Raw genomic sequence first — 26715 nt, 5'->3', positions numbered from 1 at the left:
TATATTTTGCTACACACCAGTGAGTGATATTATGAAATATCTATATTTAGTATCTCAGATATCTGTACATACAGAAACAGTTTTCTCTCTTTTTTTTTAATAAATTTATTTATTTATTTATGGCTGCGTTGGGTCTTCCTTGCTGCGCGCGGGCTTTCTCTAGTTGCAGTGAGTGGGGCTACTCTTCATTGCGGTGCGCACGCTTCTCGCTGCGGTGGCTTCTCTTGTTGCGGAGCACGGGCTCTAGGCACGCGGGCTTCAGTAGTTGTGCACGTGGGCTTAGTTGCTGCGTGGCATGTGGGATCTTCCCGGACCAGGGCTCGAACCCGAGTCCCCTGCATTGGCAGGCAGATTTTTAACCACTGCGCCACCAGGGAAGCCCAGAAACAGTTTTCTTGAAGTTCAACAGCGTGATAGATGAGTAATGAATTTAAATGTTTCTCCTCCATTTTGGTGCCATTAAAGCTTTAATACCACACTTTACAGATAATAGTAGCAACATAGGATGTACAAACTGTGAATGGTTTAATTTCTTGAACCTGCTGAGGAAGGAACAGGGTGACAGTGACATGCTTTGAGGGGAGAAGTTGTCCTGACGTGAACCTTGTAACAGGTTATTTGTGATTCTCAGAACATACGAGACCATTTGACCCTCACTCGTGTCCCTCCCCTGAAATGCTGTCACGTCCTTCTACGCCGAGCGGACAGGTGGTTAAATTGTTCAGGATGCCTCATTGAGCTCGTGCTCTGTGCTGGGTGCTGGGGACACACTGGTGGACAAGACTTAATTCTGCCTTCATTCAGGCACTGGGGTTCTGGAGGGACATGGGCCCTTGTCCCTTACATCTTTTATTCCTTCCAGTTTTATTGAGATATGATTGACACCAGCACTGTATACATTTAAGGTGTGCACCATAATGATTTCACTTACATATGTCATGAAATAATGACCAAAATGAGTTTAGTGAACCTCCATCACCTCATATAGTACAAAATTAAAGAAATAGAAAAAAAGGTTTTTTCTTTGTGATGAGAACTCAGGATTTACTCTCTTGACATCGTTCATATATAACACACAGAGTGTGTATTTGATATTCTTGATGTAAACCTTCCTCCTGAAAAACTGCCTGTGGATGAACTCCAACAAGCCAAGAAGCGTGTCAGAACCCAGTCCTACCACCTGGGGTTGTCTGTGGTGTGGATGTATGGCCCACGCTTCTTCTTCTCAAACACGATGATCTAGGAAGAACAGACGGGTTGCCAGTAAGAAAGGGTGAGCCCAGTACAGAATCAGAAAGACACTGCGATACGTATTTTGGGAATGAAGTCAGATCGGAGCGCTTATGAGCCGTAAAGATGGGGGTGGGGGCCACGCACCTCATTGTCCCCTGGCTGGAGCCAGGCACCAGGAAGGTAAAGGGTCTCCTGAGGCCCAATGTTCCAATATCGCCCAAGGTTATGCCCATTGATGAACACAAATCCATAATGCCAGCCCTGGAAGGGAAGGGAGCTTGAGGCACAGGAACAGATTCCCTCTGGCAAGGTAAGGCCTAAGGCTTTGGGCAGCGAGGGCACGGCTGAGATGCTCGGAGGCACTGAGAGTGGAGGTGCATTCAGAAGGGGACACGTCCTACCAGTCCCACCTGCCACCTGGTCGACGGATGGCAGACAAGATGCTGAGGCAGTGCGGCGCCTGACCTGTGACAGATGGTGCCGTCTTTTTCTAAAAAGCAGCTCTTCTGCTTCCAGAAACAAGTACTAGGCAATAGAGGTGAACACTGCTGCTGACAACAACCATAAAAGCTGCACATTTTTCTAACCTGCTTGCAATCCAATGAAGAAGTACAGGACCAAGGCCTGGGCGAAGGCATGGAAGCAGTGTTCCCACTAGAGGCACCTGCTTGTCCAGGAGGAGGAGGCTGAGGAGCCGAGCAGAACTGTCAGAGCCTCACACGTTTAGACGTCATCTGGGAAGACTGGGTGTCAGGACCCTCAGTAACTAATCTACACTCTCACACGTTTAGATGTCATCTGGGAAAACTGGGTATCGGGAACCTCAGTAACTAATCTGCACTCTCACACGTTTAGATGCCACCTGGGAAGACTGGGTGTCGGGAACCTCAGTAACTAATCTGCACTCTCACACGTTTAGATGTCATCTGGGAAGACTGGGTATCGGAACCTCAGTAACTAATCTACACTCTTACACGTTTAGATGTCATCTGGAAAGACTGGGTATCGGGAACCTCAGTAACTAATCTGCACCCTCACACGTTTAGATGTCATCTGGGAAGACTGGGTGTCGGGAACCTCAGTAACTAATCTGCACTCTCACACATTTAGATGCCATCTGGGAAGACTGGGTATCGGAACCTCAGTAACTAATCTGCACTCTCACACGTTTAGATGCCATCTGGGAAGACTGGGTATCAGGAACCTCAGTAACTAATCTGCACTCTCACACGTTTAGATGTCATCTGGGAAAACTGGGTATCGGGAACCTCAGTAACTAATCTGCACTCTGCGTTGGGACCTGTTAGGGGAGGCAAAGACTGGGAGGAGTGCTGACAGTATTTCATTTTTTATCTCAACAGTAATTTTATGGTGTTTGCCTCGTGACAATTTATTGATCTGTACGTTCATATTTTGTGCCTTTACGTTATCCATGTGTGTTTACAAACAGAAGATATACTAGGTAAAAAATAATACCCTCCCCCAAAAAAGGAAATTGGAGAATACAATTTATGGAACCATCCCATTAGTGTAAAAAGTGATTGTGCATGTGTTTAGGCAAAGGGACACATGGAACCATGCAAACTCTTGGTCATGCTTAATTCTGAGAAGTAGAGAGGAATTGGAGGTGGGAGAGGGTTGGAAAGACAGCCCTTTGCTCTCTACATCTTGTTAGTATTCGAATTTTTCCATTGTGCTTTGATGTATTATTTTTTTAAACAATGATAAGTTAGGAGGACTGAGAAATGTTGTAAACTTTAGTTAAAAGTGAGGAAGAGAAAGAAAGGCAGAAAGGGGAGTGTTCCTGCCAGGAACACGATGGCCTTGCTCCCAGACTCCTCCCAAGAGAACAGGTGGTGGGGACCCCAGAGCCGGGGAGGGCGCCCACTCACCGGGAGCGTCAGGAAGGTGTCCTGGGGAGAAGAGCCCGCCTTCAAGGTGCCCAGGTAGAAGGCAGGGCCCAGGGAGTGAGTCGGGACAGGCTTCCAGGAGACAGAGCGGAGCCTGCAAGAAGGCCACGCCTTGAGGGAGAGGAAAGCCCTTTCCCAGCTGCAGTCCCCACACTGACCCCAGGTTTCCCGCGCAGGGACGAGGATTCTGCAGCAGGGGATGTGCTAGGCCAGAAGCACTAGGCTGGAATCAGGAGCCTCTATAATCCTGAGTCCATCACTCCGGGGCCCTGAATCTTGGCCCCTCATCTGCAAAGTGGAGAGTTGGAGACCTCAAGCTCCCTGCCCTCCAAGGCTAGGGTTAGGAGGGTGAGTGTTAGGGTTAGGGTTAGGGTTAGGAGGGTTAGGGTTAGGGTTAGGAGGGTTAGGGTTAGGGTTAGGAGGGTTAGGGTTAGGGTTAGGGTTAGGGTTAGAAGGAGCATACCTCTTGAAGAAGCTCATTTTTAATTCTAGAGAATAGATGGTGAAACTCTGCAGGGGAATGTTATTCAGAGTAACAGGTCCGATTAATCCTGCAGGGGGGGAGGGAGGAGAGAGAAGATGGACAGGACATTCTCCATCGTCCGGATGCAGACTCGTAGCCTGGACCCCCCTGTGACCAGGGCTCGTCCAGGAGGGAACAGACTGGTGTGACCTGCACAACCGAAGGTCTCCATACCAACAAGAAACCTCCCCTCCCAGGTTCAGAACTTCCCCTAAATTCCCACAAGGGGACCAGGTCCTGCTCCGACAGCCAGCACCCTCCGCCCCGGGGAGCAGGACATGGCAGGACAAGGGAGCAGGCACGTGCACCACTGGTCCCAGGACTCAGGGGCCCTGCCACTGCCTGGGGACCCAGTCTTTCCTCCCAACTCCACCCCCAATCTTCAGGTCCAAGTCACCATGAAGGGAGGTCATGGCCTGTTTCTTAGGCCCAGAGCCCACCTTTCTGCTGATTTTGAATTTTCCATGAAAAACTGATGCGTCCTTGATTCTCTACCAGGATCCTTAGAAGTTGACATTCCTGTTTGGGACAGACCAGTTCATGGGGACCACAAGGCCACGTAGGGCTTTTACTCTGGAACCCACTCTTCTCGGAGTCCCAGATGGCAGACAAGTGAATGGGAAAAGAGGAGGCCCCAGTGCCCCGGGGCCCCCCACCAGAAGGACCCCGTGGGTTCCTGCTCCAAACTCTGTCCCGCCTGGTCTGCCTTCGGAGAGGCTGAGGGACTCAGCTGTGCCTGTGGTCAGAGCCCGGCCAGGCGCTTGGCAGGGGAATTCCATCCACACCGAAGCGGATGCTGTAGCCCCGGATGCACCAAGGCCTGGGAGAGGCCCTAACGCTTCCTGCCGGGACCCTGAGGCAGGCACGACGCCCAGGGGCAGAGGTGGGGACAGGACGGGTCTATCTCAGGAACAGGCCGTGTTTGCACTTGAGTCCGTGGTCTAGGGCAGCATCTAGACTTCTGAATTACATACCGTGATTTTAGGAATGTCTATGTTCTGAAAACCATCAGCCAGAATTCCTAAACTTGTCTCATTCAAAAACACCTGCGAAAGAAGAGCCGGTGTCAGATGGGTAGGTCCAAGGGGCAGAAGCGGGGAGGGAGGCCTGGATTAGGGGAGGTGGCTACAAAGGAAGCCACCAGCCTCAGTGCCCACAGGCAGCCAGAAGCTGGCCCGACCCGGAGGCCCCTATAGACTTAAGTCATGGTAAGTAAATCGGGTCTCTTTCGTCCAGCTTTACATCCCAGTCAAGCCTCATACACAGAGGTGCTTAAAAATGCTATCAAATAGCAAAGTGGACCAGCAACTGACCGCTCGCCCCCGCGGCGGAGTTGGGCTAGTGTCCTGCTTGCGACCAGATGGCCCTACCCCACCTGAGCCATGTCCCGCGCGTCAGCGTGGAGCCGGCCCCCAGAGCAGACGGTCGTCTCGTAAAGCACGAGCCCATAGGACTGGCCGTTGCCGTTGTTGATGGGCAGGTTCTCCATGTTGAGTGGAATGTTAGAGATGACCGGCTGAGAGACGGATGGGGAGCCAGGGGTAAGAACGGGGGCCTTCTTCCTAAGACCCTGGGCATGTTTTGTTGGCCCTCCTAACGGTCCCCAAAAGCCCTTTGGATGAGGAACTGAAACAGATGCTGTGTGATGACGCCTGTGCCCTAGTCTCCACTGACCAGAACACTTGGGATGGGGTGGGTGGCGAGAGGGCAGGGGGGCCACTGCTCTAATCCTGAATCAACAGAGTAAACAGCCGCGTCCTAGCGCAACTGTGGGCCAGCAAAGAGGGCGCACTGAGCAAGTATTTATTTCACATCTGCAACGTGCCAGGCACGACTTCTTATTGGAAGGAGGGTCAGTGGAGGCACAACAATGTGAACTCAAGATGACATCTTCCAAACAATGTTCACCTTTTCTTCTGCAGGGACACAGAGTCTAGTCCTAAAGGGAGAGCAGGGACCCACAGGGGTTCAGTGATTCGGCCTAGTTGATGGTGAAGAGGAGGCGGAAACCGCGTTTCACGGTTCCTGGCTTGGCAGCCCTTTCCGTGGGGACCGCGTAGCCCAACTCAGGATGGGGGGTCATTGGAGCTGGGAGCCAGGAGCCTCTCATGTCCTGCTTCTCCCCACCCCTTCTTGTTCTTCAAGTTCAAACCCCTTCTCGATCCGCCCAGAAGGAGCTCCTGGCTCTCGCCCCCTAGTTCTAAATGTGGACAAGATGCAGAGGGTTACATTCACGCTTCCCACTAAAAACCCCTGAAGGGATCTCTGCTCTGTGGCCTCGGCCTGTCCCCCCCACCCCCCCGTGTCTCCAGGGGCCACCCCGCTCCCCCAGAGCCCGGGTGTCACTCACCCGATTCAAGTACTTCAGGGCATCCCACAGTGGCAAGTAAAGGGATGGGTCCACGGAGGGGTACACAGTCTTGGGAATGGGCTCCGGTAAGAGGGGCAGAGGGGTGACTGCAAAGAAAATGGGCAAGAAGCTCCTGGAACGTCCCCTTCCTTCTCCAAGCCTCCCCATCCTCTCCAGGAGCTCTTGTGTCCCGGGGCCAACCAAAGAGGCGGGTCCTAGGCCAGCGCTTCTCCAACACTGATGAAACTCTGGTGGGACTAAGTTGAAGCTATTTTGTGGGCACAGAGGGCTGATGGCTACAGACCCCACAGGGGCCTGATGCCCTTTGGCGATGCCGGTGCTGTCGGACTTCCTAGCACATAGTAGGTGGTTTGTTAACTTAATTTCAATAAATACAATTCAATAGGATGACTTTTGCTGTTGTATATGAGGGTATCATGTCACACATCATGCTGAGAGCTTTATAAATAGTAACTTCAACTTCACAATCATTATATGAGACAAGGACCATTGTCCTCATGTTTAGAGAAGACACTACAGCTTAAAGGGCTTGTAAGTGGGAAAGCCAGGATTTGAACTGAAGGTTGCCCCTGCCCTTACGAGCGCCTTTAAGCTTCTGCTCACAGGGAACCCTTCCCTTTCCTCCCCTCCCGCTTCCTGAGGAGGGCCACCCCTCCAATAAATTGGCAGCTGAGTACCGAGGATGTATTTAAAGAGTTCTTGGAGCTTGAAGTACTTGTCTGTGTAGTCCCCGGCCTCTGTCAGCAGCGCATCGTAGTCTGCAAGACACCAGCCGCCGTCGCTGGGCAGGGGACACCCCACCACGAGCTGGGCCAGGGCCACCGGAGGGGGACGGGAGACGCCTTCCCACTGCTGGACCAGGCTGGGGTGCAGGGGAGTAAGGCCACCCTGGGAACATTCCCCACAGCCCTTCCTGGGGGTCTGAGACTGCCACGACCCTGGGCTCATCCTTCTGCTTCCCTTCATAGTGGACACTCTCGTCTCCCCTCAACCTGACTGCCCACCGGGGCCTCCGGGGCCCACACGGCAACCACCAGTGGATTCTACCTGGGGAGGTCTAGGTCAAGGGCTCAGGGTACGGGTGAGCGGAGCAGAGCTGGAGCTCACAGGCAGCCCCATCCACGGCAAGGACAGCCTGCTGACGGCATTGTGAGCATCTCAGAACGAAGATAAAGAGATAAGAGAACACTCAATGCTCAGCGTAGATTATGGGTCAAGAGCCCCATAATGCCAGGACGTGTTTGTGGGCCTCCCCGGTAAAGCCACAGGGCCCCCGCGCTCGGAGGGGACCCTCCCAGCAAACACCTGCCATAGCTCGTGACAACGCCTCTGTGCCTGTCAATATGCGTGGCCCCGTTCATGAAACCGAAGTTGGTTCCCCCGTGGAACATGTACACGTTGAAGGAGATCCCCAATCTGATAAATTCAGACACACTGCTTTTAACCTCTGCAGAGGAGGGAGATGAGAAATAGAGAACATTAACACTTCAGAGAAGACAGGAGTCTGTGAAATCTTCTCCTCCTCAACCCTGCCCCACAGTAAACTCAACTGTTTTGTCCTTCAACCTCCATGAAGATTCTCACCAGACAATAGGTAGAACTGACCAGAACTGCCCTAGGAAACCAAGTCTTATCAATACCAAGAGTCTTTTCAAAAATCATTTCTCCCAGGGTATGTACATGATTTGACTCCAAACTACATCTATTAAATAACAGCCTGAGAACCTCTATGTCACTTAAATATCTAATGTTCATTAGATTTTTTGAAATTGTAGAAATAATTAGTATACCCTTATGACTACCTTGTAGGGTAGTATCTCTGGGGCCACTGACTTAGAACCACTGCAACAGTCCACAGTCTCTAGCCACGGAGGCACTCATTTTTGTCTCAAGGTCACCTTTGCACTGGCCGTAACAGGCATGGGCTGGTTAAAGGTTAGTTAGAGGTGGGATTCAATGCTGGCTGTGCTCCTTGCATTCCGTCTGATCTTGTTCAGTCTGTTTTCTCTCTCAGAGCCTCTGCTCCCGTATCTGTTAAATGAAGGTCCTATTCCTACTACATCAAGGATGGATGAGAGACTTATTGATGGTGGCATATATGTAAGAAACATGCACAGTGCCTGATATACATGTGGTCAGAAACCGTCATTTACTGGTGATGGTCCGGAGATATTTTTGTTTTGTTTTGTTTTTTATTTTTCAGCCCAAAGCAGACTTTTCTCAGTTACCCACTACCTTTCAGTGGTTTTCTTTATTTCCGGTACAAGTGAGCTTGCTTTTATAACAGCCATAGCAAAATATCGTTAGTAGAAAAATACTTTTGTTGACAACCTCTGCCAGGCACCATTCTGGGCGGTTTACGTGGATCGCCACACTTAATCCTGACAACAGCCCTACTGGGGAGGGGTGGGCCACGGAGGCTCAGCAGGGGGGTCACCCCCACTGGGGCTGCAGAGCTGGGGCTGAAATCCTTGTCGCTTTGGCCGCAGGAGCTACGACCTCTCTCATCTCCTGATAATTTCTGCCCCTCAGCAGACATCTCCAGAGCAGTGGTCTGTGCATTTTCCAGAGATGATTAGGATTTTCAGCAAATGCATGCCCTTCTTCAGAGACCCTTCCCGGGACCCCCACGGCTGGTCTGCCCCTGCCTCTTCTGTCATTGCACCTGCTTTTTTGCTTCAAAGCACTCGTTGGGTGGGGAACTCTACACTGATTGTTTACTTCTTAACTACCTGTCCATCCACCAGCTGACAAGCTCCCAGGGTGTGGGAGCCAGGTAACTTGTACCCCCAAGTGCACCCTCAGGCCTGGCCATGTCCCTGGCCATAGTAGGTGCAGGTCAGAGAGCTGACTGATGAGCAGAGAAATGTGTGAACGACCTCTGACTCAGGACCGCTCCACTGGGTCAAACACTGCAGAGCACTCACCTTCCGCATTTCTCACCATGTGTTCATTTCCCCACGTGTCGAACCAGCCGACCCAGTATTCCATGATCAAAATGGGCTTATTGCTCTAGGAACAAACCAAATCAAATACTAAGTCTGACAAAAGGAAGAAGAAAAATCAGAAAAACTGAATACAACAAATGAGTATTTGAGGAACTCTCGCTTTCCACTTTTCCCAACTCAGCGCTTACTCCCTGCATCCCCTCACCCACTACACCTTTGCTACCATCCACAGCAGTGGCTCCTCCTCTTCCCCTACAAGCTCAAAAATACACCATATGTACCTTAAAACATAGGAACAAAAAGAAACATAAAATTTCAGGGGCTAATTATCCAAGAAACTAGAAATTTCTTGGATAACTGAAATCTAGTTCAATAAATTAGAAAAAAACAGAAAAATAAACCAAAGAGTACAGTAAAGGAAATAATAACCTGATGGTTATTGCTGAGGGCATCTTGTGATCATAATAAGAACCACAGGGGCCTGTCCTGCTACTGCACTAGTTATCGATTGGCTGAGACCAGCACACAACACAAATAAACAAATCCACTATTTTATTTAGAGATGTCAACACTCTTCCCTTAACAATTGATAGAATAAGCAGGCAGATAATTAGTAAGGATAGAGATTACCTGAACAACATCACCAAACAACCTGACCTAATGGAAATGTACAAACAAATGCAAAATACACATTCTTCCAAAATGTACATAGAACATTTACCAAGGATGACCATATTATAAGCCATAAAACAAACCTTAACAGATGTAAAAGAAGAGAGATCAAACCAAGCATATTCTTGGATTTTCACAGGATTGAAATAGAAATCAATAACAGAATGATATCTAGAAAATCTCCGAAGACTGAGAAATTAACCAACATGCTTCTAACTGATACATGGAATAAAGAAGACATCTCAAGGGAAGTTTAATGTTTTGAACATTTTTAAAAATATTATTTGAAAATAAAAATGCAGCATTTCAAAATTGGTGGGATGCAGCAAAGCCAGCACATACAGGAAAATTCATAGCACTAAATGCTTATATTAGAAAAGAAGAAAGTCTCAAATCAGTAACCTAAGCTTCTACCAGGAAAAAGAAAAACTAGTAAAAGTAGAGTTAATTCAATCCATTAAGGAATCAGAAGGTAGAAAATATTAAAGATCAGAGCAGAAATCAATGAAATAATAGAAAACAGAAAAATAATAGAGGAAAAAAAGTCAAAATCTGGTTCTCTGAAAAGATCAATAAAAGTGATAAGCTTCTAGTCATACTGACCAAGATTTAAAAAAAAAATACACAAAATTGCCAATATCAGGAATGAAAGAAGGGTCATCATTACTTACAACAAAGACATTCAAAGGATATTAATGGATCATTACAAACAACTCTATGGCCATGAATTCAAAACTTAGGTGAAAAACGATAGAATAAACCCCTGAAGGACACAAACCACCAAAACTCACTTAAGAAGCAATAACCTGAATTGTGCAATATCTATTAGAAAAATTAAATTCCTAATCAAAAACCTTCTAAAAAAGAAAACTTCAGGTCCAGATGGTTTCAACAGTGAATTTTACCAAACAGTAAGTAAGAAATACTAACAATTCTACACAATCTCTTCTAGAAGATAGAAAAGGAGGGAATTTTTCCAAACTCATTTTATGAGGCCATCATGACCCTAATTCCAAAATCAAACAAAGATGTTTCAAGAAATGAAAACCAACAATCAATATCTCTCATGAACATGGAAGCAAAAATTCTCAACAAAATACAAACAAATTGAAACCAGCAGTATATAAAATGAGAATACATCACAACCAAGTGGGATTCACCCCAGGAATGCAACACCGGGCCAGCATTCAAAATCCACGTTAACTGTATTAGCACAGAAGAGGAGGTGGGCCTGGTCTGAGGTCATAGGTATGGCAGCAAAGACACAATCCACTCCGCTGTCAAAAGAGATGAAGCAGTGATTCACGCTACATATGGATGAACCTCAAAGCCATCAAGCAGCATGAAAGACTGGATATTGTAGGATCCCATGTATATGAAACATCTAGAAAAGGCAAATTTATGGAGACGGAAACCACATGAGTGGTTGCTAGGGCCAGAGGTGGGAGGGGGATTAACTGCATAAGGAAACCTTCTAGATTGTGATGATGGTTGTAAAACTCTATAGATTGAATTGTACACTTGCAGTGGGTGGATTTAATGGTGTATAAGTTGTATTTCAATAAAGCTGTTTTTAAAAGGAACGAGAAAAAAGAAACAATAAAGGAGACACTAAAAACTAGAGATAGCCATGGTGCCGCCCCTGGCAGAGCCCCTTCTTTTTACTCGACAAGAACCTGGGCAGAAATTGGTGAGCAAAGGAAATAAGAATCATTCATTCTTTGATTAAAACTGTGGAGGAGGGGGGAAGGCTGAGGGGAGGGTGCTGTGGGGAGGAGAAGAGGGGGGTTGGGCCTGGAAAGGGCATCCCAGGCACAGCAGGCCTCGAGGGCACCAGGGGCTTGGACAGCATCGGAGGCACAAGGGAACACACGTGTGTATGAAGCAGAGTTGGTCCGGAGACCTGGGTCCCCGCTGTGCTGGGAGAGAGGATGCCATCCTGGTAATCGTGTCCATCCATCTCCGTGACTCGCACGGGGTCACCCACGGAGCAGAGCTACTCAACGAACATTTGGGGGAGACTTCATGGTCAATGGCCCCGCGTCCCCATGATCTGCAGAACCTGTGAACAGGTTGCCCTAGCAACCCGGCCACCTCCCAGCCCGTTCACTTCCCACCCCCCTTCCTCGGGGTGTCCCCAAGAGGCACTCCACTAACAGGTGACACCCACTCCCCGTGACAATCGGCATGAGCTCCCAACTGCTTTGAAACCACTGAGGCCCCAGGGCCGGCCCCTGTTCTCTTGACCACCACTGCCCAGGCCGGGCGGTCTCCTCCTTACCTGCACCTTATAAAGATGCTTCAACGAGTCCTCGTTAAATGTCTTTATGTTGATGGTGGCCAGCACTGCAGAGAGAGGGGTGCTGCTGAGGCCCCTCGGTCCCCGTCAGGGGGGAGGGGCCAGCCGCAGAGGGAAGGGTACCAGGACCCCGCTGCATCCCTCTGTACAGGGTACAAAGGGCTGCCACACTTGCCCTCACATCGCTGGGCACTTCAAAGACAACGTGAGGGAAGGAGGGCAGTTCAAAGTAGCCATGTTTTTTGCAGAAAAGTGGAACAATTCAAGGTCACACGACTTGATTAAACCTGGGAATTGCACGCAGGTTTCCTGGTCCCAAGGTCAGCATACTCTCCACCACATGATGGTAATGTGGGGACATGCCACTGAGGAGGAGGAGAGGACATGACAGATGTCCCCTGGACTCCCGGGGGTGCTGCCACCTCAGCCACTTCCCTCACTGTCGTGACCTCATGATTCTGTCCTGAACTGTTCGGCTACTTTACTCCCAGGACGCGAGCAGCGTCCACAGTGAGCCTCAGGCTGTGGGATCCAGGGCTGGGCTCTGCCCAGGCTGGCCTCCTGACACAGCACCATCTTCTGCTTCTCCACGAGGCTCCTGGTGCTGGTGGAGAAGACCTGACTCTAAGCCATGCCTGGCACCAGCCCAGACTCTTAGCCACAGAAAAATTGGGAAAGATGGAAAGGTGCCCTGAGGACAGAGGCTCTGTTGGAAGATCTCAGGAGTGGGGACCAGGGAGCAAGCTGGCCAGGTGCCACTACCTTTGACCTTGGGTCCTCATCATCATGACATCAAACCTCTGGGGTCCACTTCAGTGCACACGGGAAAGAGAGGTATCAGGGATACACTTGGTCTTTCTGCGGCTCCTTCAAGATTCAGAAGTCCAGCTCAGAGCCTCAGTTCTCCCTTAAAATAAGTCTAAATTCATACCTCCTTTTATGTGGCCTCTCGCTACTGCATCTGCATTGTCTGCGGTCAAGAGCAGCTCCACAATCCCTCTCCGCAGCAGGGCCTGTTGAGAGAACTGGACTAGATGAGCCCACCTCCTTGCTCCCCTGGGAAGAAGGAAGTACAAGGAAATTAGGAAATATATACACCTGAGCTCAGACGGGCATAATGGGAACTAGACAGGAAGGCACAAATCAAGAGTCTGCCCTGGTGCAGCTCAGCAAAATGGGGGACTGTGGTCTCTGACCAGCCTGGTGTCTTTCCCGGGGGTGACCGCACAGCTGCGTATAGACTCTGACACCCCATGGCCATGGGCCCCAAAGGAAAAGCACAAAGGTGAGTTCACAAGGGAACCCGGAGGAGGGTCTACAACCAGGGGGGAGAGAGAGACATGTAGATAAACAGATGATAGATAGATAGATAGATAGATAGATAGATAGATAGATAGATAGATATAGATGATAGATAGATCAATAAATGATAGATAATAGATGATAGATAATAGATCAATAGATAGATGATAATAGATAGATAGATGCTAGATAGATTGTTAGATGATATAGATAATAGATGATAGATAGATAACAGATCAATAGATAGATGACGGATAGATAATATCGATAGATGATAGATAGATAATGTATAGGTAGGTAGACAGATGAAGATAGATAATATCGATAGATGATAGATAGATGATAGATAATAAATTGGTAGATGATAGATAGATATGATAGATAGATGATAGATATGATAGATTGATACATAGATGATAGATAGATATGAAAGATAGATGATTGATAGATGATAATAGATAGATAGATGATAGGTAGATGGATGATACATAGATATATGATAGATAGGTAGGTAGATATATGATAGATCAATCGATAGATGATAGATAATAGATCAATAGATGATAATAGATAGATAGATGATACATAGATATATGATAGATGATAGAGAGATAGCTAGATCGATCGATAGATGATAGATAATAGATAGATGTGATAGATAGATGAAGATAGATGATAGATCGATAGATGATAGATAATAGATAGATGATAGATAATAGGTTGATAGATAGACAGATAGTTAACGGGGTGGGGGAGGGGAGAGAGAAAGTGAGAGATCCATAGACACACAGACGATAAACCAGAGGGACAGAGAGGGGAGACTTGGGAAGGGGAGGCCGAGGCTGCAGCCCCTGAGAAAGACCACAGTCACAAACCCGGGTCCCGTCCGGACACTCAAGGAAAGAAGGAGGCCCGCCGGCCTCGGGGAGGCGGGGGAAGCAGGGGTCTCATCTGAAAGTCGTGTTCACTGAGGGACCAGGGAGCAGACGATGGCGGGGAGCCAAGGACCCCGTCTGTGTGTCTTACGTGCTCACTGAGCCAGACCTGGGCCTGGAGGGAGTCGAGGGGCACGTTTTAAAAATCGAATAATTAAAGTAACGCTGAATGAGATGGACCTGAGAGGTCTGAAGTGATGTCCCCGAGCCATGCTGGGGAGGGAAGCTTCTCACACACCACGTGGGCTGCAGAACCACGGCTGCAGGGCGGGAGCCAGGACGGTGCGGAGCCAGCCCTGCCCCTCTCTCTCCCCTCCCCAGTGCCCCCACCCAGGGGTCTCTGTGGGCAGAGCACATGGGACTGCTGCCCCCACTTAGCAACCTGGGTGGGTCCGGTTTAAACCAGAACTCATCAGCTTCCTGAACGTGGGACGCTGGGGGCTGGGAGGGGCCTGACCCCCCAGAAAGGACACCAGGCAGGACGGCAGGTATCCCCTGGCCTGAGACATGCCACCCCACCCACGGACGAGCAAAGGCAGCAGATGAAAGAGTAGTCACACCACAGGTCAGAGAAGGGGGCGCTGTCACTCGGCCCAGGAAGCACTATTTATTACTACGGGTGAGGACTCACCACCCCAGCTTTCACGACAACCGTGCATCCCAGAGACGGGACAGAAAGGAACAACCTTTTACCCTCATGTTTCACCTCATAACAATGCCATTTGAGCCCTTCCTGGTCACTCTGACCCTGTTGTGGCCTCACAGGGACACTGAACTGGGTCCCACGTGGTCCCGCCTCCTCCAGGGTCCAGCACGGTCACTGTGTAGCAGGGACTCACGTGTAGGCTGTGAGAGAGGTGACCACGGAGCAGAGCCGGTCTCACCTGGTGAAGGTAGGGCATGTAAGCCTTGTCCTTGTAGAAGGAGCCGTACTCATTCTCCACCTGCACCGCGATGACGGGCCCTCCCTTGCGGTACTGGGGACGAGACAGGCAGACGGGTAGGGTCAGCCTCCCAGGGAAGCCAGGGGCCTGGGCGTTGCTGTGACCGCCCTCCTCCCCATGCGGCAGCCACTGTCACCTCCAGGCCCTCCGGCTACTGCCAGCAGCCCCACCTCCCTGGTCTTCATGCATCAGCCGCTGCAAGGTTTCCCCTTGATTTCTCATACTGAGTGGCTCCTCCACTGTGAGATCCTGAACCTGCAAACTCACCTGCTTCCACCTTCCCACCTCCTCGCTCCGCGTCGCAGGGGGACGCCACCACCGTGCAGAGCCCCCCCTGCCTCCCGTCCCAGCTCAGGAACGCGGCTGTCCGTGCTGGGCCCTCTCCTCCTGTGCTTTCATCCTTCCCTGCCAGACCCACTGACTCCCATCACCATGGAAACTACCCGGAACCCCCACCCCAGAGAGAGGGAGAGGGTGGAGCGCTGGGTCCTCGCGGACGCCTCCAGCGGCAGGCCCCACTCCTGAGTGTCCTGTCCGCACTCACGGTCTCCGCTTCTCACTTGTACCCACTCCTCAAACCACCCGGTCTGCCACTAAGCCATCGACGGTGCCCCCAGTCACGTGTTCAATGTTTAACTTAATCTGGGAACGTCCGTCCACTCTGCGTCCACTCTCTGCTCCCGGAAGCCTGTCCGCACCCCGCAGGCACAGTGGCATCTGCTTCCCCACCCCGCCCCTGCAGGGCGACAGCAGCTCTACAGGGAGGCGCACCTTCCTTCCCTACAGCGCACGACGGACGACGGGCACCGGCTCCTGAGCTGGAACCAGGAGAGTGAGCATGTTTTCCCTCACAGCCTCTCCTTCGGCCTCTTTCTAGAAGCCCTAGAAAAGGCTGCGCTAAGATGCGGGTCTAGAATTCAAACTGCAGGCCTGTCAGCCTCTGTTCTCGTGCGGGAATTCTGCTCACAGTGAGCCAGGACAGCTGCTGTCCTAAAGCAAAGGTAGCAAAGCAGGAAACGGTCGTCAGTCTTTACCTGCAGCGGAACCACTCTGGCAATCAGGTGATCGAAGTACTTGTTAATAGCCTCCACAAAGCTGTGGTTGGTGGTCCTCAGCTGCGACGCGGGGTCTTGTAGTAACCGGCTGGGGGAGAAGTGGGGAGAGGGGGCGAGGCTCAGCGGGTGAGGCGGGAGGGAAGGCGCGAGGAGGGGCAGGATGATCGGGGCTCCCTTCGGAGGTTTTACGTCTCCGCCCTCACATCCATGACCTTGGGTACTCAAGGCCCTGAAAGGATGCCAGCTTTCTGGACCAGTCTCACGGACTTGTGAGATGTGGGAGAGATTCCACCTCCACTGCCAGGAGGTGCCATCAGCCCCGTGAGGCTTGCCTGCCCGCATCCTAATGAGAGGTGGTGTAAGCTTTCGTTGAATGCTCTCCTGCGTTCTTTTTCAGCTCATTAAAAACTTTTTTTTGAGCACAGCATAGGCTTAGGGACAGAGTTACTTTTCCTCTAAGACCTGGACAGAGAGAAGCTGACAGCCAGACTCGCTGCTTCCCCCAGGTCAGGTGTCTCCTGAGCTGGGCTGGAGACAAGCCCATCCTGGAGGAAAGCAAAGCCTCTCCTGATCAGGAAGTAGACCGTCCACCTGGGGTCAGAGTGTGGACCAACGGGAAGTCCCGTCAGCTCTAGAGATAACAGAAGAGCATCCTTGGATTCTCCCCCTGAACCTTGGTTGTCTGACTGAGGGCCAGCATCACAGGGGCAGGACCAGGCAAAGAAAATGGAGGGGGGAGGGAGAGAGCTGAGGGCCTCGGTGCCCTGGAGAACAGAGCTTCTGTCAACAAAATACGAGAAAAACCAGGAGTAGTCCGAACAAGCCCAGAAGTTCTCCCTCCCACTGTCTAAGCTTCCCTTCCCTTCTTCCCACCACAGGAAACAGAGGCGGGCAAAGCTCCCTCCCGGAAAGAAGCACGAGCAGCTGACGCCTCCCCTCCGCCACGCACTCCTGGCTGCACGACCGAGACCCACGTCTCATCGGTGAACCGGGGATTCGGGGGCTGAAGCGGCACCGGCCCTCAGCGCTCCACCACCACCCGCGCTCCCTGGGACAACGCGTGCGCGGGGAGACACAGGACAGGCCCTGTTCTCCTTAGACTGGACGACGGCGTCAGCGGTGCTCCACTCCGGACACAGCTGAGGCCCCGGCCCCGCTCACCTGGGCAGGCCCCCGAGGTCCATCTCACTGCAGATGTAGGGGCCCGGACGCAGGATCACCCACAGCCCCACCTCCGCGGCCAACAGGACGAAGGCCCTGGGGGGTCAGTGTCACCAACTCTCAGGCCTCGGAGCCGAGGGGGGACGGCCCAGCCCCACCGCAGGGCAGAGCTGCCGCCCCCTCCCCTCGCCCGCCCTCCCCTCCCCCGGGGGGCTGGGGGCGCTGAGGGCGGGATGCGACCCCCCAGCACAGCAGGAAATGCCCAGCCGGGTCACAGCAGTGGCCCCCAGCCTAGGACATCTGCACGGCACCTCTGGGGGCACGAGGACAACGGGCCTCAGACGGGGCACAGGGGTCCCGACGGGGAGCCTGACCCTGCCGGCCCCCACCCCGGCGGTGGCAGGACCACCCTGCAGGGCAGGGCCCACCTGGGGGATGGGGCCCCTCTGGGCTGCAGCGAACAGGTCTGGGCTCAAGGCAGGCAGGCCCGGGCCCCCGGGAGTAAGGGGGTCACGACTGGAGAGCGTTGGGGTCCTGAGAACAGGCTGCAGACCCCAGGCTCCCTCTGCTCTCACGGCAGAGCCCAGGTGCCCCTGGGGACCCCAGCCACCCCAGGAGCCCCCGCACCCCCTGCCCCGGGCCGGTCGCAGCCGCAGGAGCGCCTACTCCAGGTCCAGGTTCCCAGAGAAGTCGAATCTGCCTCTTTCCGGCTCGTGCAGGTTCCACGGAATGTAGCTGTGGTAGAAAAGTGGGAGCTACAATAAGATGTTTGTATTTCTTTCCTCCGAATTGCTAGGTCAGTCCCAAACCCATGTCAATCCCTGGGAGAGCTCTCTTTTGGAATAACTTGAAGCTTCCACTGGCACGTAGACCTTGTCACATGAACAGTGGTTATTTTCAATAGTCCCTTTCTCTCTTACCCACTTGTGTTCTCAGCTGCCAATAATCCTATGAGTCTAGATCCCTTGAATTTATGCATAAATTATCCCACTCACCACCCTATTCTTTGTAGTATCTATTAAAAATATAAAGAAAAGGAAAAAACTACAAATGTCTCTATATACCCAATGAATTATTGCTAAAAATTCATCAAAATAAGGATAGAGGAGGAGTTTCTATGAGGCTAATGGAGATAAAATAAAAGAAGGTACCACTTATAGACCTTAGCAAGAAGGACCCTGCCAGGACCTCCCCCTAGGGCTTAGTCCGTAGGGCCAAAGAAACATGTAAAATTTTTATTACGTGCTATGTTTATTAGGTGAGTATCTTTTTTGTGTGTCACCAACAAAGGTTTTGAGGTTTGTGCCCCTAACCTCATGTTTCTCATAAGCCCTATAGTTCTTGTTACACAGTTTTGCAGAGTGCAGATTTTTAAGAGTGCATACGTTGCCTTATGGCTGAACTGACTGTATTTCAAGATCTTTTGTTATGAGGAGGAATAAAAAGTTGGTTTGCACAAGACTAAATATGCCTGGCAAAGTTTATAGCTCTACACTGAGAGAATAGAGTGAAAAAATTTTGCTAAATGATGCTTACAAGTGACTTACTTTAAAGAAAATTGCTGAAAAACAAGTTGAAAACAAAAAGATTGGAAAAGATATGGATGAGGAAAAATTATTCTAGCGCTATTCAATAGCATGCAAAATGGATGTTAAGGCAAAAAAACCCCACAAATAAATGTTAAGAGAGGCATCAAATAAAAGGAATAATCCATCAAGAAGATATGATGACCTTCTACGCTCTTAACACACAGCTTCAAGTAAAGTAAAACTTTACTGAATCACAGAGGAAATGGATCCATCCACAGTCATAGTGGGAAGAGTTAAAATAGTTCTCTAAGAAACAAAGATACTAACAGCAAAAAAAAATTGTAAGGATATAGATTTGAACAACACAATTGAAAGGATGGATCCAATAAATACACAGAGAAAGCAGTGGCCAACAATGTCGAACACGTACTTCTTTAAAAACTCAGGGAACAGTTGTTAAATACAAAGTAAATCTCAACAAATTCCAAAATCTACATCGAATAGTCCACGATCCCAAGGCAAATGCAACTAAGTTAGAAATTTTCACTTTAAGAATAGTAAAAGCTAAAAGAAATAAAGCAGAAAGCATATTCCCAAAGAGCTGAAATGTTTGAAACCAAACAACTTTGCTACTATATAGGAAAATTTGTGGGAAATATAACCAAAGCAATACTTAGAGGTACATTTATGTCCCTGAATAGATATATTAGAAAACATAAAATCCTGGAAAGAAAATGAGCTAAATTTTCAACTCAGGAGACAAGGAGAAGGGGGAGGGGGGAGAGACAGCACAAAATCAAATAGAGAAAAGAAAATTATATGTAACTCAGAAAGTATATAATAGAAAACAGAAAAAGATATAGGGAAGATGAATAAATCTACAAGCTAGTTCTTTGAAAAGACTAAAAGTTCAGACAAGATTGAGTAAGAAAAAAGGAAAAAGTCCCAAACACACAATATGATGTATAACTTCCAAGAAAGAAAGAATTTAAGTCCCGGTCAATCCAAAAGAAGAAAGGAAATGAAAAAAGAGCTATAGAATAAAAATATGATATATTCTAGAAGAAACAGAAGCATGAATTAAACAATAACTGTTCAAGAGAGTTGTGTTGTCCCCAGAATCTTCACCTCACAATCACAAAAGATAGCAGTCGCAGAGTTTTATAAGTGAATTTTAAGAAATATTCAGGGTAAAGATAATTTTTTTGCAAAATATTTTCAGAGAATAGAAAAAGAGGATAAAATCAGTTAATGGGTTTATTATAAGACTGATTTCAAAACTGAACAAGACACTCATAAATAAAATTGGGCTTCCCTGGTGGTGCAGTGGTTGAGAATCCGCCTGCCAATGCAGGGGACACGGGTTCGAGCCCTGGTCTGGGAAGATCCCACATGCCGCGGAGCAAGTAGGCCCACGAGCCACAACTACTGAGCCTGCACGTCTGGAGCCTGTGCCCCACAACAAGAGAGGCCGCGACAGTGAGAGGCCCGCGCACCGCAATGAAGAGTGGCCCCCGCTTGCTGCAACTGGAGAGAGCCCTCGCACAGAAACGAAGACCCAACACAGCCAAAAATAATAAATAAATATTTTTTTAAAAAAAAGAAATAAAATTTTAAGTCAAGTTTAGTTATCGTCATAAATATACGTATTTGAGATAAAACACTAGCGAATCTTGATCCCTGGTCGGGGAGCTAAGATTCCACATGCCTCAGGGCCAAAAAACCAAAACATAAAACAAAAGCAATATTGTAAAAAATTCAATAAAGACTTTAAAAAATGGTCCACATCAAAAAAATATGAAAAAAAAAAACCACTAGCAAATCCAGTCCAGCAATCTGTATGTGGGTACTCACAGGTGCATGTCTCACAACCAAGCCAAATTCATCCCAGAGCCGTAGATGGACTCAATATCAGAAAAATTTTCAATGTAATTTACCGCTTTAACAGAAGAGTGAAGAAAAACCATATCATCCCTTCAACAGATGCAGAAAGGCCTCAATAAAACTCAACAATTATTTATGATTAAATTATTTGCATATTAGATGAGCCAATTATCAATTTACTGCTCTCAGCGTCCAAGCCACTGTTCGGGGTCAGCTCTGCACTAAGGGACGGGCCCTGGAAGCATCCTCTCCCCTTCAGTGAGTGTGATGCTTAGCTTTGCCACATGGGGGCAGTGGGGACACTCAGGCGCAAAGGGCTTCTGCTCTGGGTTTGCATTTCTCTGGTCCTGTGACTGGTCAGTGGTGTGAGGACACCCCACGGTCCCTACTTCTTTCAAAATTCAATACATTATAAGTACCATCCATAAAGACCAATGGAGGGTTAACCCGGAAAGGCAAGGGAACGTAAATCTTTTGGAATGAACATAATGAATACAGTTACAGATGTAAAACTGTATTATGTGCCCCATGGCGTTTGCTAACATTTTTCTGCTCTTTTTCTTTCTATATTGTAAGTTCCAGCTTCTCAGGACTGCCTTTACTTTTTCCTGACGTTAACTAACAAAACCCAACACCTTGACCATAAAAGCAACAGAGCTTTCTAATTGCTGGTGACAAACATCTCATCAAGAAACAGAAAAAGTTTAGTAGGTATTTAGGGACCACTGACCTAAGTAACCTATAATAACTCATTCAGTTTCTGCATATCCCAACAATTAGAAGTTTTTATGTCGAGTGTAATGACATTTAAGAAGACAATATAGGAAATAAATTTATGTTGTTGTTACTTTTTAAAAAAAAGAATAAAACCAGAAAAATATATTCTGCATCATAAAATGATGAAATACCCTGCAAAGGGCACTTGGACTTGACAACAAGACCTTACAGGAAGGGCTGCAAAGTGCTGTGGATGTAACCCCGATGCCCAAGCTGAGCCCAGTTTTGAAAGGCAGCCGGGCCTGGGGCCTGCCTGACCCCCAGCACAGCTGGGCAAGTGCCTGAGTGTCCTCACCTACCAAAGACAGTGACGCCCCTCGCCCCGTGGGATCGCTGCGGGGGGCGGGGTCCCTCCTTCCCAGGGTTTAGCACAGGCCTGGCAGTGTGTAAATACTGCACATGTGTCGGGAGGGAGGAGGTCTGGTGGCTCCCTGTGCAGGGCCCGATGTGTTCAAATTTGCAACGCTGGTCCCGGCAATGGCAGGGTCGCTACACGGAAGGCTTCCCGGCCATCCCCCACCTTCGGGAGCCCTGTTCCTAGAGCTCCCGCACATCCTTTTACCAGCCGCTTCCAGCGTTTTCCGTCTGGGCTCACCTTCACCCCACCATTATAGACTCTCAGTTTTTTCAGTTTCAAGACTTTTCTGGAAATAGGTCCCTTATGAAGGGACCACCACTTTCCTCATTCAAATATGGCTTTTGCTTGGGGCATGGTTTTTACTCAACCTGCCGTGTGTGAGCAGGCAGGAGCCTCTGCTGCGTGTGACTTCGGGCCGCCTCATTCCCGTGGCGTGGTCAGGCCTCGAGGCGATGCCGGCCCTGGACCAGCTGGCAGAGCCCTCAGGGCAGCGACTACACCACGACCTCCAGGACAGTTGTCAGGATCAAGCGATGTTTTGAAAACGCTCAGAAAATGCCTAGTCGCCGGTGCACCCTAAATACACGGCGCCTCTTGTCCCTAGTCGACGGTACACCCTAAGTACACGGCGCCTCTGGTCCCTAGTCGTCGGTACACCCTCAGGACACGGCGCCTCTGGTCCCCAGTCGTCGGTACACCCTAAGTACACGGCGCCTCTGGTCCCTAGTCGTCGGTACACCCTAAGTACACGGCGCCTCTTCTCCCTAGTCGTCGGTACACCCTACGTACACGGCGCCTCTTGTCCCTAGTCGTCGGTACACCCTAAGTACACGGCGCCTCTGGTCCCTAGTCGTCGGTACACCCTAAGTACACGGCGCCTCTTCTCCCTAGTCGTCGGTACACCCTAAGTACACGGCGCCTTTTCTCCCTAGTCGTCGGTACACCCTAAGTACACGGCGCCTCTGGTCCCTAGTCGTCGGTACACCCTAAGTACACGGCGCCCCTTGTCCCTAGTCATCGGTACACCCTAAGTACACGGCGCCTCTGGTCCCTAGTCGTCGGTACACCCTACATACATGGCGCCTCCTGTCCCTAGTCGTCGGTACACGCTAAACACACGGCACCTCTTGTCCCTAGATACAGTCAAGTTAAATATCAGGTTAAGGTCACGTTAAAATTCTTCCAATTGACCAAGCTGGGCTTGCATTTCTTTTTGTCACCATCATTGAGTACATGTATGTGCCAGGCATGGCGACAGGCATTTTTGTTATAAAGAAGATAGAGGTTTTCTCTCATTGAATCATCAACACAAAGTTATAAGGCTTTACAGGACCCTGAGAGGTGAAGGCTGGAGGCACAGCTGGGCGTGAAGACCAGGTCTGTCTGCCGCTAAACCCCGACCCCTCAGTCACTAAGCTGCAATATTCCTGCCCTTTCAACACTAACCCTCACCTTCCTGATGCTGGTGTTTCCTTACATGTTTCTTTCTTATTCTAGGATTATTCCTCTATGTGCTCATCTCCATAGACATAAATAAAGATTGTTTTTAAAACACCGTGTAGTGGCTTCCCTGGTGGTGCAGTGGTTAAGAATCCGCCTGGCAGTGCAGGGGACACGGGCTCGAGCCCTGGTCCAGGAAGGTCCCACATGCCGCGAAGCAACTAAACCCGTGCACCACGACTACTGAGCCTGCGCTCTAGAGCCCGTGAGCCACAACTACTGAGCCCACGTGCCACAACTACTGAAGCCTGCACGCCTAGAGCCCGTGGTCTGCAACAAGAGGAGCCACTGCAATGAGAAGCCCACGCACCCCAACGAAGAGTAGCCCCCGCCCGCTGCAACTAGAGAAAGCCCACGTGCAGCAACAAACACCCAAAGCAGCCAAAAAATAAATTAAAAAATATATATATAAAAAAAAAAACCATGTATTTAACTGGAAATATACTTTGAGCATCTGTCGTAAAACTGAGTTCTCTTAAGGGGCACAATGACTCTCCCGTTGGAGAGGCTCCTGAGCAAAGCCCTGCGTCACCCCATCCAAGGACGGACCACAGCAAACTAAGCACGCGAGGTAAGTGAAAGGCGTGTGCTGCACTCCCCACGCCAGAGGCTCAAGCCCCCTGGGGCCATGCTCACGTGGTGACGGTGTTGAAGCCGCAGGCTCTCAGCTTGAGCAGCCGGTCCCTCCAGTAGACCCTGGGCACCCGGAAGTAGTGGATGGAGCCCCCGAAGATGAGGAACTCATGACCCTCCAGCGTGAAGTACGGGTTCCTTCCTGCTCTCTCTTCAGTCTGAAGCCCCACCGAGCGGTCCTTCAGCTTGAGTGGGGTCAGGTGCGACCAGTTAAAGCTGTGGAGGGGCAAGAGGGAGAGAGGGGTGGGGGAGAGGGAGGCTGTGGGAGCCCTAGCAGAAAGGGAAGGCATGGCAGTGGCCGAGCGCTGATGTTACTTCCTCCCAGAAAGGAGAAGGGGCCACCTCCCTCCCCGCTCGGGCACACCTGCGCTGGTCTGGCTTCAGCTGGTCGTTTTCAAATACAAAGTTATCTCTGTGTTTCACCCGAGGAGCAAAACCTGATGAAATAAATGGCAGGAAAAAGATGCACAGGACTCTTCTCCAGGAGAGACAGGGGCTGAAAAGAGAAAGAAATAGCAGTGACCCACGGAAGGTGCGAGGGATGCTGGAGGGACCAGATGGCAGGTCGGAGGCAAGGGAAAGGCAGGAGCCCGGAGGCGGCTCACGACTCGGGCGGGTCTCTGCGCTCCACCCGGGTCCACCCAGGGTCCTGGGCCACCGGGGCGGTCCCACTGCCCACCTCATTCTGGACAGAGAGCTGGGGACGGACTTTCCGTCCTAAAAGCCTACAGCCAGGGACAGGGCAGGGCTGGGGAGCGGGGAAGGGTCCTGGGAAAGGTGGGGGAGGGGGAACGGGGCTCAGTGCCAGGCGGGAGCGTTACATCCACCAGGTTCGGGAAGGACTCGGTGACCGGCAGGAGGAGCGCCTTCTCAGCACCCACACCCTGACTTTCTTCCATCGGAGGTGACGGACAGACCCCCAGCAGGGGGGGCAGGAACAGCACTGGAGGAGAGAAGGCTTGGGGGTGGGTGGGTGATGAGGAGAGTCTTGGGCAGATCTGAGGGCCCAGGAGGGTGTCCCAGTGCAAGGTGGCCCTTGCCCCAGGTAACGTTCCCAGGGCTTGACGCAATAAATGCCTGTGGATGACGACTGACAGAACGCGGAGGGGGTCTAGGAGGCTCCCAGGTAAGCTGCCCTCGGGGCGATGGGGAACCGGGATGAGGCGTGAGCGAGCCCGCGCCTGGAAGGGCAGGTGGGCTGGGGGCTGGGGCACCTTCACCTGGAACGCTGCGGGGAGCCCATCACCGCTAGGCCGAGGAGCCGACGTCCCGCGCTGCTCCCGCCGCCTCTCCGCTGCCCAGACGCCGCGCGGGGACGCGGGGACGCGGCCCAGCTCAGGTGCGCGCTGCGGGGACGCGGGGACGGTCTCAGGCGCGCGCCGCCCGGGACGCAGGGGACGGAGGCGGAGAGTCGGGCTCTGGGCGGCGGGAACAGCAGCCCCGCAACGGACCGAGAGTGTCGAACCGCCTCTGGGCGCAAATGCCTTTCAGCGGCGGAAGGAAGGCGGGAGGGTGTCGGGTTATCGCCCTGACCTTGAATTTCCGAAACTGTGTTTCACCGACCAATCGGGACAGAGAGGCGGGGAGAAGTAGGACCGAAGGGCGACTTACCCTAGGTGTGCGGGAGAGCCGGGAAGTTTTGATTCCGCCGGTTCAGCAACTTTAGTGAGAACCCCTCTGGCTCCGGGCGCACAAGAGGAGTCGTTTTCCCAAACTGCGTCGGGAAGTGAGTGACAATTACCAGAGGAAGGAAGAGTAGGGACGCTACTCCTACCCGTGGGAACAGCCTCAAAGTAGCTACGTCGTGTGTGCGAGGTCCACAGTTTGGAATGCTTCGTTTACAAAGGAGCAGAGATGCGGGGGCAGAGGTCAGCTCCGGAGGAGGCTGGTCAGGGAGCGCGCGGCGGAGGCCGTGGTAACTAGCAACTCAGCCTCTTTGCCGAGATTTCAGGCAGAAAGTTAAGTCAGGTATTAGTTTTATCGGGATTCCCTGGTACAAGGCGGAGGTCAGGTGAGAAACAGGTCATCCCAGTGGAGCTGGTGACCCCAGGATAAGGGCCCGAGCCGTTCTCTGGCGAGGAGAGGGAGGGGTTTAAGAAAATGTTGAGGTAAAATTGGTAACTGTTGGTAATTGCTTGGATGAGGGTTAGGGCGACGCACAGAGGAGGTGGATGGCCGCCGCGCTTCAGGCTTGTGTGAGTTGGGTAGAGAGTGGTGACATTCACTGAGAATAGAAACACAGGGAGTGATCGGGGTTTGAATAGAGAAAAGGGTGCTGAGCCCAGTTTGGAACGGCTGGATTTGAAGTCCCTGTGATGCAAGTCTCTTTTCAGAGATCGGAAAATCAGAAAATCCTCTGACCTTTTCTTTTCGAAGCCTTTGCTTTTCCTCTCCCATTTGAAAGAACAAAGCTTGTGGTAACAGGTTGAAATCAAGACTACAGTTTTCAGAGAATGTTGTGTGTGTGTGTGTGTGTGTGTGTGTGTTTTCTCTCTTGTCTCACTCATTACAGGTACATTTTCGTCCTTGAGACCTCAGCTCCCTGAGAATTTTGTAGAATATCCATCTTTCTCTCATTCTTAGTTTGGAAGCAATGGACTCCTGTGACTTTCTACTTCTTACACAGAAGCATAATATTTAATTTCTTTGAATATACCTTGTTTTAGAAATTTGGTTTTACA

The 26715-nt window shown here is 50.6% G+C and overlaps 1 protein-coding gene across 2 annotated transcripts; it reads right to left on the bottom strand.

The window, feature by feature from the left end:
- Positions 1-508: 508 nt before the first annotated feature.
- Positions 509-25634, bottom strand: GLB1L3 (galactosidase beta 1 like 3). 2 transcript variants are annotated; one of them, XM_082342317.1, is made up of 21 exons: positions 25255-25634; positions 24399-24530; positions 24038-24250; positions 18020-18088; positions 17354-17449; positions 16172-16280; positions 15078-15170; positions 12888-12981; positions 11939-12003; positions 11531-11653; positions 8965-9049; positions 7343-7484; positions 6715-6899; positions 6017-6123; positions 5042-5182; positions 4641-4712; positions 4107-4185; positions 3607-3694; positions 3126-3237; positions 1378-1494; positions 509-1239 (listed from the first exon to the last, which is right to left on the bottom strand). In XM_082342317.1, the coding sequence occupies exons 1-21, from the start codon at positions 25275-25277 to the stop codon at positions 1174-1176; spliced, it is 2211 nt and encodes a 736-aa protein (XP_082198443.1). In that variant the 5' UTR covers positions 25278-25634; the 3' UTR covers positions 509-1173. The 2 variants fall into 2 exon arrangements, with proteins under 2 accessions (XP_082198443.1, XP_082198442.1); XM_082342316.1 differs by lacking the exon at positions 11531-11653 and having other exon boundaries at positions 24399-25634.
- Between the last annotated feature and the right edge of the window lie 1081 nt (positions 25635-26715).

This window comes from Balaenoptera borealis, assembly GCF_965194805.1.
Source record: "Balaenoptera borealis genome assembly, chromosome: 11".
Taxonomy (NCBI): domain Eukaryota; kingdom Metazoa; phylum Chordata; class Mammalia; order Artiodactyla; family Balaenopteridae; genus Balaenoptera; species Balaenoptera borealis.
The sequence above is the reverse complement of the archived record's forward strand: the minus strand, read 5'-3'. Positions and strand labels throughout refer to the sequence as shown.

Excerpts from the sequence above, each read along its gene's own strand:
- GLB1L3 (XM_082342316.1), bottom strand. The coding sequence starts at position 24,718 with ATGAGGTGGGCAGTGGGACCGCCCCGGTGGCCCAGGACCCTGGGTGGA. Across the intron at positions 7,485-8,964 it reads CATGGTGAGAAATGCGGAAG|AGGTTAAAAGCAGTGTGTCT; the intron begins GTGAGTGCTCTG and ends CCTCCTCTGCAG. Across the intron at positions 1,495-3,125 it reads ACACCTTCCTGACGCTCCCG|GGCTGGCATTATGGATTTGT; the intron begins GTGAGTGGGCGC and ends CTTCCCTTCCAG.